Genomic DNA, 13,751 nt, shown 5'->3' with positions numbered 1-13,751 from the left:
AAGTGGCTTTACATGGGGGAGGTCAGAGTGACACATAAGGGAAAGAAAAAATGCTGTAAAAAAAAATTAATAATAATAATAAAAAGCGAACTTGACATTTCAGTCAACCTATTTCATGCGTTTGATTGAAAACTTGTAATTGCCAAAAACTCGACATTTTAAGTAACAGAACAGTAACAGAAATTATGGTAAGTAGAACTAATGGTAAGTTAGCACAACTAACCATTTCAAGCTTAGCTTATTCAGAAATTTAAATTTTGCCCCAAAACTCGCCAATTCAAATTAGCACAGGATGAGTAACGAATACTCAAAATAAGTTGGACAAATCTTAATAATTTGAACTGGGTTTATTCATCTTAAATCCGTACAACTTAAGTTTTCTTTAAGATAGTACAAAGATACACATTCCATATCATTTGACAACATGCCAGGGTTGAACTTGACAGAGTTGCAGGGCCTAGACCTGCTTATATTGTCTAAAAGGTCACTACCAAATGAAGGTTTTGCAAATAAGTAACAATATGATGAAGATATTCAATAAATTTGGAAGAAATTGTACTGTATCAAATCAATGCAGGGAGTAGAACGAACCTATTATTATGGGGTGTCAAGGGTTTTATATAATTAGTGAAAGCAAACAATGTGGACAAAGTGAAATCTTACCTTGTTGTGGTTTACAGTAAGGCTCGTATTCATGGTCCATGGCACAAGTGACCATTTTGAGTATACGATGAACAGCGCTACTGTGCAACTTGACGTCCAAAGGTCCAACTACAAGTCTTTTCATGGATGCTTCTTCAACAGCTGGCAGTACCTCTTCAGAATGAACTGCAGAGAAGTCCTGAGAATCTGTCAAGAGAAAATACATCATTTACCCAAAAGAATTTAACATCTAGATACACTCATCGTCAAATTTGGTAAATTTTATGCTTCCGAGTTGTGTCGATAAATAGAAGGTAGAATAGTAGGTATGGGAGCAGAAGGATGATTTGTGTTACTGTTTGCCTGACTGTACCCCAGAGTAAAAACAGAACTTAATTGTGGAGGTATGTCAATTTGACAGACCACTGCTAGTTCTGACGTCAACTCAATTAAACATTGGTGTTAGTCAACACCTTGACCTAGCAGTATCTCATGCTTTAAAAAAAAAAAAAAAAAAAAGGTGACAAACTAGGGTTGCCAACAGTCCCGGATTGAGCGGGACAACCCGGAATACCGCCAGCGGCAGGACCAATCCGAACTTCCTAATTCCGGGTTGTCCCGCCCAATTCGGGACAGTTGGCAACCCTGTGTGAAACCCAAGGTCTACAGAACAGATCCGACCAGTTTTATGTTCTTTTCATTAACTTAATTTCTAGACAACAAAAAATATTGCTTAAATAAAGTTTTGTCAATAATTAAGAGCGAAAAAACAAAATTTGATGCTGTAAAAAAACAGAGGTCAAACCAGACCTATGGATGACATTACTGGAGTTTTTACAATATCATTCAGGCTGTTCCAGCTGTTACTGTTGCTCTTGTTGTCAGTCTTTCATTCCCTTAAAAGTGATTAACGTTGCACTTTCATCAATATATTTTTTTTTAAACCTAAGGATATAGATATTTCATCTCAAGTGTCATTAAATCCGTCCCTGTATGGACAAATACAAATGAGATGACTTATTAAAATGTATATGCAGTAGGCATGAACGATATTGGAAAAAAACTATTGTTGCGATTTTTGGGGGGTTTGCGATATAATACTGCGATATTAATATATATATATATATATATATATATATATATATATATACATATATATATATTTTTTTTATTTTTTTATTTTTTTATTATTTTTTTTTTTTGGTAAGAAATTTTCACTAGATGACTTGAATAGCTGTTTGGAAAGACTTTGGATGGCTCACCATCACCAGAGTGTACAGTGATCCCTCGTTTTTCGCAGTGAATTGGGAACAGAACCCGCCATGATAAGTGAAAAACCGCGAAGTAGCGCACCCCCCCCACCATTTTTTTTTTGGTCTGTTTTTTGTGCTCAATGTATTTATTCAGATTTAGCATTGGAAAGAGATACATATCAGACACGTTTTTTTTCTCACTTTTTTCCCCCAAAATTTATATAAATAAATGGTTTTTAAGCACTTCAAATGTCATAATTATGATCAGTTTTAAACATAACTGTCCAACCAAATCATTTTTGAACAAGAATAAAGTACTGTAGTAGAAAAATGCTTGGCTTTATTAAATGCTTCTGTTTATCTACCTTAGCTGTGACTCTTGGAGTGACATGTAGAAATTTCAAACTCCTCATGATCACTTCTGGCATTTATTTTACATATCTCCCAACGTCTCCACACACACACACACACATTCATTCCAGCGCGGCTTCCTTGCAGAAACTGTTTAACAAGTTAAACGATGATTGACACATTGCTCCGCTTTGAAGTCCGCTTCTTTGGCAAGATCAAAGACAACGAGCATCGTTAATTTTAATAAGCAAGTGCTGCAGTGACTGTGAAGAACAAATATCTGGGAGAGGGAGGGTGTGAGGCTGTGCGCAGAGCAGAAAGCAAGGCGTATGTGGATTAAAAAAAATAAAAACTATCGCACATGCTTGCGATGGGACTATCGCACACGCGCACGTCGCGATGGCGATGTTTAAACGATATATCGTTCAGGCTTAATGTGCAGTATTTTGTTCATTTGCTGTTTACAGAGTAGAGTGCCCCAACTGAAACATGTTTTTGGTGCGAAAAAATGGCATTGCCCTCTAGCTTGTGTTGTAACTCTGAAGACCACATTTTGAGGGTCATAGTCTTGTCTTGGTCTAAGACTGTCTACCTTACAGGACTGTCTCAGGAAATTAGAATAAGAACTTTATTCTAATTATCTGAGACAGTCCTGGACTGTCTCAGATAATTAGAATATTGTGATAAAGTTCTTATTCTAATTTCCTGAGACAGTCCTGTATACGTCATTAATGTGATTTTAAGTTAAAATAAATACATAACTGGTTTAATAAAAAAAAAAAAAAAAAAAAACAATCACATATACATTCAGTTTTTGTTTTTAAAACATTCCACCACCCCTATACATGACTGAAACCTTAACAACAATTAATTTTCGGTCTTGGATGTCATCTTGGGCTGATTTCGATCTTGTTATTACCTTAGGGCACTTTCACATTAGACCAAGAGGACCATGGTCCAGTTGGAGAGCTACCTCGCTACAACACTGGCAAACGACTTACTGAAAAGGTTCAGTTTTCACACTGTGCCAACCTAAGTTTCCGATTAGCATCAGTGGACAAAAGGCACACTCATTGATTGGACAAATTTAGCGATCCCTGCTCCTTTTGCATTCACAAGCGAAGCAGGGTGCGCTTAAAGCGGTCCGAGACCGATGATTTTTGAGTGGACAAGAATCATTTGTGTGGTCCGAACTGGAGTTCAGATGCGTGTTCACATTTACAAAATGACGTGAACTATCTAAGAAAAAGACCTGTGGTCCGTTTCAAAAGGACCAAACAGTGAAAAACAGTCAAAGCGCCCTTAGTCTCGACTACCAAAGTCTTGTATTGTTAAAACTATTTAAACTGATCAATGCAGTCAAACTAATTATTAGTAAATATCACAAAGTCAACAAATGGTTCACTTGTTTTGTGTTTCCTGAAAAATATGAAAAATGACTTGGAGAATTATTTTAAGAAGGCATTGATATGTTAATTACATAGAAACAAATCCTGTCATTGGGCAAAATTAGGCAAAGACATTGGCTTTTTGCAGCACACAAGGATTTGATCCAGCTCGAAGGAATCAGCACACAAAGCATTAAAATCTTGAATGATGAGTATACCAAATGTCCGCTCCCTCTCACACAGCTGCCCCTTCAGTCTCTGCAGGCCTCTGTTCCAGAGGTCCACTTAAAAGGCTGTGCTCCCCAGCAATAAAAGTGGAGAAATTAAAAACAAAAGAAGGAGGTGGATGAATGGAAGACACACAGAGGGAGGACAAAAGGTCAATACTTGCTTTTAATTGTACCACCAAACAAAACATTCTTTTAATTTACAAGTCAAGACAAAGTATAACCCATTTCCTGAAAAGTGTTTTTCTGATGTTAAAGATATTTTTGAGATTAAAAAAGGGCAACTGGTAATGCCACCGACTCTTCCGTTTTCAGTTGGATTTCGCTGGAAAGGATTAGGCCTAACATCAACCATATGGCTACAGTTGAATAAAGTGACATGATGTGAGGTAGACTATAGTAACGATTTAAACAGTTTAAAGAGTGTCTCTGTTTCTCAAGATTAAAGAAAGCTACTCAAATTTAAAGTCAATGGTAAGTGTGAGCTGGGTCTCTTCGCGTTTCAGTTGACACAAAGTTTATGTTAGACCTGTGGCAATAGACTAATTTGTTTGGATGACACTATATCTGGTCTGTGAGCTTAAAGGACGGAAAGACTGACAGATGAGAAGCATTCCATTTGAAAAGGTAAGCACAGCCATTCCACAGGGGTACTTACGCCATTCCTACTGTAAAATACAAGTTTGACAGCTAGATGATATGATATTTTTTTAACCTTTTAGTTGCTTAAAAAAATTTGGCTAAATTAAATTCTTGCTGAAAACCAATCATTCTCTCCAGAAGGTGGATCATTTACTCACCTAGTGTTGAAGTACACACAATGAAACTAAAAACTGCATAATAAATAAAATACAATTTTGCAAGAATTCAACTCCAAATACAGTGGTACCTCTACGTTCGAACAACTCTACATACAGAATTATCAGGTTACGACATGCCTCAAAGGGTCAAATATTGCTTCTTGTTACGGAAGAAAATTCAAGATACGAAAGGCAAAAATACAGTATGGTTGGTACTCGCAGCTCCCAGATTTGATGAAACGTAACATACTTATAGCTGGTCTGATTTGGCTATTGCCTTGCGTTCCTGGCATCTAATTGGCTAAGAGGAACCTCTACTGTATGTGTGTATCCCAGTGTCCTTTTTATTCCCCCCCTTATGCTCAGACGGCTTTACATGATGAGCTTATCAACTTTTATTCTTTCCTCTATTATTGTTTTTTTAACATTATGAACAACTCAGATTTTATGTTTATTATAAAATAATGTAATTGTAACATGTATTTGTTACATGTTTTGATGCATTTTTACACATTTTAAAAGATTTATGTCCGAATTTTGGGGGGCTTGGAACAGATTAGGGCATTTACATGGAAAACGCATCTCTACTTACAGAATTTTGAAGTTACAAAACTACTTCCAGAACCAATTAATTTTGAAAGCAGAGGTTCCACTGTAGATTCCACTTCAGACTGGATTGGCCCATGAATCAACTCAAACCACATTCTCTCTCTGGAGTTCTGAGCAGATATAAATCTTTAACGTCAGTCAGATTTCATCATGTCTGAGAATCCTTCTTATAAGTTTATGTCATACTGTATACAGCCAACACATTTGTAGATCAAATAAAACATTTCAGATACATTTTTTACGCTCAATGGAAACTGCAGATCATTCAGACTTCAACACTGAGGTCTTCGGTTCAAGAATGAGGAAGCTATTGCAACTCTCAGCACTTACCAAAAAGAGTGACACCTAATTAGGCAAGACGGTTCTATTCACTCTCTCAAGAGCTTACAGGTAGAGAGACGGGAGGAACAGTGTTTCAACAAGCAACGGGGTGAATGAAACTCAAATATGTGTCAGCAGACTAAACACTTTGGTGACAGTTGCCCTCCAGGTAAGTTAGAGGTGAGAAAGAGGACAGGAAGGGTCAAGGACCAGGTGGCTGTGACTCAAACAAGTCAATCCCTTTATTTAAGTCTCCAGGGGGCTTGTTTGATGGAGAAGAGGGAAAGGAAGAAAAAGGAGAACGCAGTAGAAAGAACGAGACAGATGGAAAGAAAAGCAAGGCAAGCCGGAGCAAAAGAGAACATGACAGGGATGAAGAAAAAGGGAAGAGGTGGCGAGGTTGGCAAACAATCTCTGTGAGGAAGAATGACTGAAGACAATACCTTTGCTGCTGCTGTTCTCCATTGTGTAGAGGTAATCCAAGTGGAAAGCACCAAAGCGCTGCATGCCTGCTATCTCCGTGTAGGTCCCCTGTCAAACAAAAGAAGGGTTAAATAAACATGGCAGTGAGGGGGAAAATAAGCTGATAGCCTTCAAGAGTGGCAATGACTGGGGTCATCTTGGATAGTGGAAAAAGGTCGTTCAAAATTAGGATGAAAAATCTCATTGAGTGGTTCATCTTTACATTTTTTGATGCAGAAATCTGATGGATTTTGGCACACTATGCTTACAAATCAGCACCTTGATTCTCATTTTCATTTCATCACAAAACTGGGCCTTACAGTCACTTCACAACTTTTTATGCAAGATATAACCCCTAGCAAAAAGTATGGAATCACCAGTCTCGAACGAGCAATCGCTCAGACATTTTATCATGTAGAACATGTTCCAGCATCATCACCTTGTCCAATGCAGATTCTTGACTCTTGATAAGGTGATGATGTTAGAACTTTTGTTTGGTGCTGTTCCAGTGAGATTTACAAAGATGACTGCCTGAATAAAACTCCCTCAGTCCTTGATGATATGGGGCTGCATGTCAGGCAAAGGCACTGGGGAGATGGCTGTGGTTAAATCTTCAATAAATGCACAAGTTTACATTGAAATTTTAGAAAGCTTTCTTATCCCTTCAATTGAAAATATGTTTGTCATTTTCCAAGATGACAATGCATAATGCCACAGAGCTAAAACTGTTAAAGCATTCCTTGGAGAAGTCTCATCCACACTCAGTCAATGTCATGGCCCGCAAACAGCCCAGATCTCAACCCTATTGAAAACCTGTGGTGGAAATTGAAAAAAATTGTCCACAGCAAGGCTCCGACCTGCAAGGATGATCTGGCAACTGCAATCAAAGAGAGTTGGCACCAAATTGATGAAGAATACTCATCAAGTCCACGCCCCAGAGACTGCAAGCTGTCATAAAAGCCAGAGGTGGTGCTACTAAATACGAGAGATGCGTTTTGTTATTTCTTTGTTTGTTTCTCATGATTCCATATTTTTTTCCTCAGAATGAAGTGATTCCATGTATATGTCCCTGCACTTGCTCTATAAAAGTAACATTTACTGACCACCACAATGTTTTTTATTCAATTCTTTTAGTGTTTCTGAATGCTAAAGAGTTGCACTTTTAAACTAATTCATTATTTTTCAAGCTTTTTATCTGAGTTTGTTCTACATGATTAAATGTCTGAGTGAGTGCTCTTCCAAGATTAGTGATTCCATACTTTTTGCTAGGGGTTGTATGTTTAAAAAAATAAAAAAAAGTAGCAATGTAAAAGTAGCAAAAAATCGGAGTTGGGACTTTTTGGGGGGGGGAGAATGTTACTCTGCCTTCTAAAGTGACACTAACAATGTTTTGTGACATTTGAATCATTTGAAATGTTCAAAAATCAAACAATGCATTGTGCCTCATTTCCTTTGCCCCTTTATAAGCAACAATCTATCCATCAACTTTTATTTCTTTGTCATTGAAGATTTACACCTATCAAAGGTGAATTTGGCCAAGATGTTTGTTAACCTGGACAGGTTGAGAGTCTATCTTCAGGCACAAAATACATATCGAAAAATTATATTTATCGTTTAAAAAAAAAAAAAAAAAGGTGCCGTACCATTTATAAAATACTCAATCACACAATCTCAAATTTACTGTACAGTGTACATAAATGGCCACATTGAACCTGAAATCTAAATAACCTAAACTGACTCATCGCACAATACAAGATAATGCTGTTTGCATGATAGAGAGCAACATATACTACTACTACTCCCACCAGTTTCACACTCCTGCTCTAGGTGTACAATAGATTTCTCATATTCATTCAAACAAACACAAAACGAGTGAACGAAACAGTGACATGCACAAGTCATACACATATGGGCGCACATAAACTTAACCTAACCCTGGGCTAAATCTCAAGCTCTCCAAACAAAGATTTCAATGGAGTCTTATCAGAAAAGCAAGTTAATAAGTAATATTTATAAGGGGAACACTAATAGCCCTGCCATGCTTTTGGATCAAAGCCATTGGCTGATTTCAAAACCGCTAATGAATTAACACGAAAACCTTTGACTCTTTGACTTTCGAGCCTGAATAGATGGATGAATGGATATCCAAACAAATGCTTCACTGATGGTCATGAGCATTTGTGAGCAAAGTCAACACTTGAGCTGCGATGGTTGATGAAGAGCCTTGAGTTGTCAGACAATCTCTGATGTGGTAGTTACTAGTTCAATAGGAGGAAAATTACCCTATTGGTACAAGCCAGCTGGGTGGTATAAAATTAGAAGAGCGAATTTTAAAGCAAGATAAAACATTGAATTATTGTTTTGATTTTGAAGACGAGAGACTACACAAATCCACTTAAAAAGTAGTACTTTGCACTTCTGAATATACTAGTTAAAGCCGTATTTGTTCATAAAAATATATATAATTACAATGTATAACTATCGTATGGCTGGCTGGTATATGAAAAGTGCAGTATTTTCATATGGTATACCCGTGTCAGACTGATGTTTCTCGCTATGAACTCAAAATGTATTGTGATAAAACACAACTTTCTACCCACAATGAAATTCAGATGTGGTCACACGAGATGGGCATGGCAGCACGTGTATAGTCATTTGAAGTATTACCTTCACTTGATTGCAATCACAAACGCTTTGGTAGTAATATGTTCATTTATTTTGCTTGCAATGAAAAAACACATAAGAGGATGGGAAAAAAATTAAATCAATCATTTTACACAAAAGTCCAAAAATGGGTCGGAAAAAAATATTGGCTCCCTAAGCCATATACTTGGTAGCACAATCTTTACACAAAATAACTGTGAACAACCGCTTCTGGAATCCATCAGTGAGTTTCTTAAAATACTCTGCTGGATTTTTAGACCATTCTTCTTTGGCCAACTGCTCCAGGTCTCTGAGATTTAAAGGGTGCCTTCTATAAACTGCCATTTTCAGATCTCTCCACAGGTGGTCTGGACTCATTGCTGGCCACTTTAGAAGTCTCCAGTGCTTTCTCTTAAACCATTTTCTAATGCTTTTAGAAGTGTGTTTTGGGTCATTGTCCTGCTGGAAGACCCACGACCTCTATGACCCAGCTTTCTCACACTGGGCCCTACATTATGCTGCAAAATTTGTTGGTAGTCCTCAGACTTCATAATGTCATGCACACGGTCAAGCAGTCCAGTGCCAGAGGCAGCAAAACAACCCCAAAACATCAGGGAACCTCCGCCATGTTTGGTTGTGGGGACTGTGTTCTTTTCTTTGAAGGCCTTGTTTTTTTCCTGTAAACTCTATGTTGAGGCCTTTTCCCATAAAGCTCTACTTTTGTCTCATCTGACCAGAGAACATTCTTCCAAAACGTTTTGGGCTTTCTCAGGTAGGTTTTGGCAAACTCTAGCCTGGCTTTTTTATGTCTCTGGGCAGAAGTGGGGTCGTCCTGTGTATCCTACCATAGAGTCCCTTTTCATTGGGACGACGACAGATACTACGGGTTAACACTGTTGTACCCTCGGACTGCAGGGCAGCTTGAACTTGTTTGGATGTTAGTCGAAGTTCTTTATCCACCATCTGCACAATCTTTCGTTGAAATCTCTATAGTCATTTTTTCTTTTCCGTGCACATCTAGGGAGGTTAGCCACAGTGCCTTGGGCTTTACACTTATTGATGACACTACGCGCGGGAGACACAGAAACATTCACTTTGGTCTTCTTTCTTTTTTCCTTGTGCAATGTGGTACACACAAGGACACAGGACAGAGGTTGAGTCAAATGTAATCCATTTTAACTGGCTGCAATTGTGATTACTGCCACCACCTGTTCAGGTAAGTAACAGGTGCTGTTAATTACACAAATTAGAAAAGCATTACATGATTTTTCAAAGGGTGCCAATACTTTTGTCTGGCCCATTTTTGGAGTTTTGTGTAAAATGATAATGATTTTATTTTTTTTCCCCCATTTTCTTTTTTTTTTTCATTCCAAGCAAAATAAATAAAGATACACTACCAAAACATTTGTAATTGCAATCATTTTCTAGGAGAAATTAAGCATTATCTGACAAAATTGCAGAGGTGCCAATACTTTTGGCCAGCACTGTATGTGTCCGAACACAACCTTAAAAGCAGCATGTAAGGACACAATGTATCACTATAAACACTTAAGACCGGTCTTATGACCACATCTTGAAACTCTTGGTCGTATCTTGGTCTTGACTCCTAATCTGCTATTCTTCAACTTAATCATGTGATAAGGAGAACCACTTCATAAAACAACAAATACTTTCAGTTTATGTTTTCAATTAACACCTAGCACTCCCATAATGATTGCAACCTTCATAGTGTGGTGATGGAAGGTTTTTACTAGAGGGGATATTATTACGAGACTCCACCATGCTTGCTTAGGTCAAAAAAATGATGCATTCACCCTCCTGCTTTCTAAATGCAGTTCTCATTCAAATAATTTTCAAATAAATATTGGATTTCTTATTTAGTAGAAATTCACCATAATTTTCAGGCAACAGGTAGTCCCCGGGTTACGACGTACCCGACTTACGTGATTTCGACTTTACGACACCGGAGTCTCGTCCGCCATTTGGACTCCAGTTGTTGGTTTTTTGTTTGTTTGTTTTTTTTTTTTTTTAATGATGTTTTGTGATGCATGCTTTTATTTTGGCGCAGGAAGCGTAGAGAAGGTAGTAGTTCTGCACGCGTGTAAGAGCGCATGTACACACAAAGAAGAGCGCATTTGCTCCCATGAAGAAGTCGTGCAGCCGAGTGACAGGGGTAAGATTACAGCTGCAAGCCTCCGCACATATTTGTTGCTTGTGCGCTTTCAATTGTGATCAAATGAGTGGGGCAAGTGTGCTGCATTAGCAGCTAGTTATAAACACAAATTTAAATTGCTGTTATTGAAGATGAAACTGATTTAATTACATTTTTATTGTAGTTTCTTTCTGCAAGTGTTGATGTCATGAGCAGCTGAATAAAGTCAGCAAATCAAACGTACGTCTGACATCGTCATTTCGGAGTTTATCTCGCTGTCTAGCTAGAACCTAGCTCCAACGTGTTGACGAGGACAGTACAATGACATATAATACATATTTTTGGATAGTTATTTTGAGTGGTGTATTTAAAGGCTTAATTCCGACTTACGCCGAAATTCGGGTTACGTCACCAGCATAGGAATGGAACTCATAAGCCGCATCCATTAAATTGTATAAAAAACATATTTTTTTCCATATACAAACCACACTGGACTATAAACTCCATGCATTTGCATTGCATTGCGTTGTGGTGGAGCAAGGCAGTTATTTGACAGTATTTAATGTTATGTATTGTTTTAAGAGACTTATATTTATTTTTTTTATATGTGCTCGTCTATACTCTATATGGTTTGACGTAGTCTTAGTTTTTAATCTATTTTAGTTAGTACATATTTGTTTTCATGTTCCAATGCTTCCTTGACGGCAAATATAGTTTTGGAGAAATTCCGGCTGCAAGGATTTCTGCCATGGATGCAGTCTGAACTCCAGTGTTGCAGGGGTGAGGTCTTGGCCTCAATTTTTTGCAAATGATTATTATTCCTCGAAACCGTGGAACATGCCAGTTGTTGTGCTGCTCTGTCTCTGCTGCTTGGAGCTGTTCATGGCAGCTGTAGCCCTCCGTGATGGTACTCCTTCACTCCACTCTGTGCTCAGTCATGTACTACCAGCCAAGTTTACGTCTTGAAAACTTCATTGTTTTGAACCACGGATCTTTTTACATTTCGTGGTGGGTTTACCAGGTGTTCAGAGACTGCAGGCAAGTAAGAAGGACGTATTGGTGTCATTTATCTTTTTTTGTGAAACTGTTGCTTTCAAGGTATGAAAGGTGCTATGCAAGAGAAACAATCACGTCCAACTCAAAGGAACATCAGCAGAGTCTCGAGTACAGATGAACACCAGTAAATGTTATGCACTCTATTTTGTGAAAACTGCTTTGCTTATTAGAAAGTTTCAAATAATCTGGGTAAAATAAGAAGGGGTTAAATGCCATCATGTCTCATGTAAGCAAGAAATTACCATAGTATGTTATTAATTGTAAAGACCTTATGAGTAACAGAATCCAGGATGAACTCAGCCCTGACGCCATTGTTCTCTGGACTGCGGTAGTCAAAGAGGGAGTTTGTAAGGTAGGTCATTCCTTTGCTGCTTAGGCTGTCACCACAGCTGAAGAACACTGCATCCTGAAGCACAACAAAGACAAAATGAACACACATTAAAAAATGTGCAAAATGAAGAACACAAGGGCTAAGTAAGAAATATCAATGAATAACTTGACTGGCCTGTCAGACCCTGTTGGTATAATGTGGTCAAAGCTTGTTTCCCTATATTGAAGATTTTTGTTTTAAAAAGTGTCTCCAATCCGATCACGTGATCGGAATCAGGTGAAAATTTAAGGGCTAAAAAGTAACAACATAATCTAGAAATACAATGGCATTGCCAAAAGAAACAAAAATATTTGTTTTATACAATACTGTAACAGGTTTGCCACTTTTGTTCAAATTTTAAAAATAATAAATAAATAGACTTTCGCTATTGGATCAGTACTATCGGCATATTCTCAAAATCAGGTGACTCGGACGAGGGTGCAAACATATGCGATCGGGACATCCCTACCTATAACTAATATATGTAATTTTACATGAAGAAAAACTAATTTGGCATTTGAAATGTTATTTTCTTGCCCATTTCTTAATGTTATCTCTCAATTGTTATCTAATACTACATCAGCTTCAAATTCCCATTGTTATGGACCTTGGCAAATTAGTACTGGAATCGGTTTGCAGTGTTTGAGAAAGTCTTGAAACAAATCTAATGTGAACAATTCCTTTTCATTTATACTAGCATAAAATGTGCATTACCTCTTCAGGTCGGTTCATATTTTCTTCAAAATCCTGCACTCCCATGATGCCTTTCAAACAGAGAGCTTTGCAGCCCACAAAGCCAATCTGACAGTTAAAGAAAGGCTCGCCTTTCATTAGGACCTAAAATAAATATAAATCATATGGAGAAAAAAAAGTCAACCCAATGTATTCCTTTTTGCAAAACATAGCTCATCAGGCCTAAAAGCTTTGAAAGATTTAAATTAATCTTTATTTGCAAGAGTGAAAATTAAATGCAACAATGCAATTATTATATAATGCAAGTACTTAAAGAACAGTAATGACTAAAAATACCACAAAAAGTCCCTCATGTTAACCTAGCAAAATAGTGACCAGAGCACACACATATCATAACATCCTACTACATCCAATTAGAAGGCCTCACTTTTTGAATCGTTTGAATTTTTGTTTTTGGTCTGAGTTCAGACTCCCCTCTCCACATTCCCGAAAAGGCATAAATTACAAAAATTGTCTTTGGAAATCTTGTGGAATTATTACATCTGGTAGAAAGCTTTAACACAGAAAACACATTTTTATTCCAACCAGGTAATCAGAGAAAAACATATCTACACCAAGGGAGATATGCAGAAATGATCAAACAGGCAGGGATTTCACTGTACTCACAACCGGCCAGAGATAAGTGACTAGGGAGTCCTAATAAACACAGTTAGGGATGGAAGTACAGTGAATATCTATTCCAATGTAAATATGTAGGCAATTTAAAATGAAATATAAGTAATAC

General features: G+C 37.5%; 1 protein-coding gene across 4 annotated transcripts in view; it reads right to left on the bottom strand.

Annotated features, from left to right (window-relative positions):
• The window catches only part of LOC130914348 (intermembrane lipid transfer protein VPS13B-like), a 625,421-nt gene that overhangs the window by 552,203 nt on the left and 59,467 nt on the right, over positions 1–13,751 (bottom strand). For all 4 annotated transcript variants that reach the window (XR_009062893.1, XM_057833447.1, XM_057833446.1 and 1 more), the window contains exons 10-13: positions 12,989–13,111; positions 12,173–12,310; positions 6,035–6,122; positions 664–849 (exon numbers count right to left, since the gene is read on the bottom strand). Coding sequence is in view for 3 of the 4 variants with exons in the window: in XM_057833447.1 (XP_057689430.1) it covers positions 664–849; positions 6,035–6,122; positions 12,173–12,310; positions 12,989–13,111 (535 nt within the window). In the remaining variant the exon portion in view is untranslated. The remainder of the gene's footprint in view (positions 1–663; positions 850–6,034; positions 6,123–12,172; positions 12,311–12,988; positions 13,112–13,751) is intronic.

Source organism: Corythoichthys intestinalis, chromosome 4 (assembly GCF_030265065.1).
Source record: "Corythoichthys intestinalis isolate RoL2023-P3 chromosome 4, ASM3026506v1, whole genome shotgun sequence".
NCBI classification, from domain to species: domain Eukaryota; kingdom Metazoa; phylum Chordata; class Actinopteri; order Syngnathiformes; family Syngnathidae; genus Corythoichthys; species Corythoichthys intestinalis.
The sequence above is the reverse complement of the archived record's forward strand: the minus strand, read 5'-3'. Positions and strand labels throughout refer to the sequence as shown.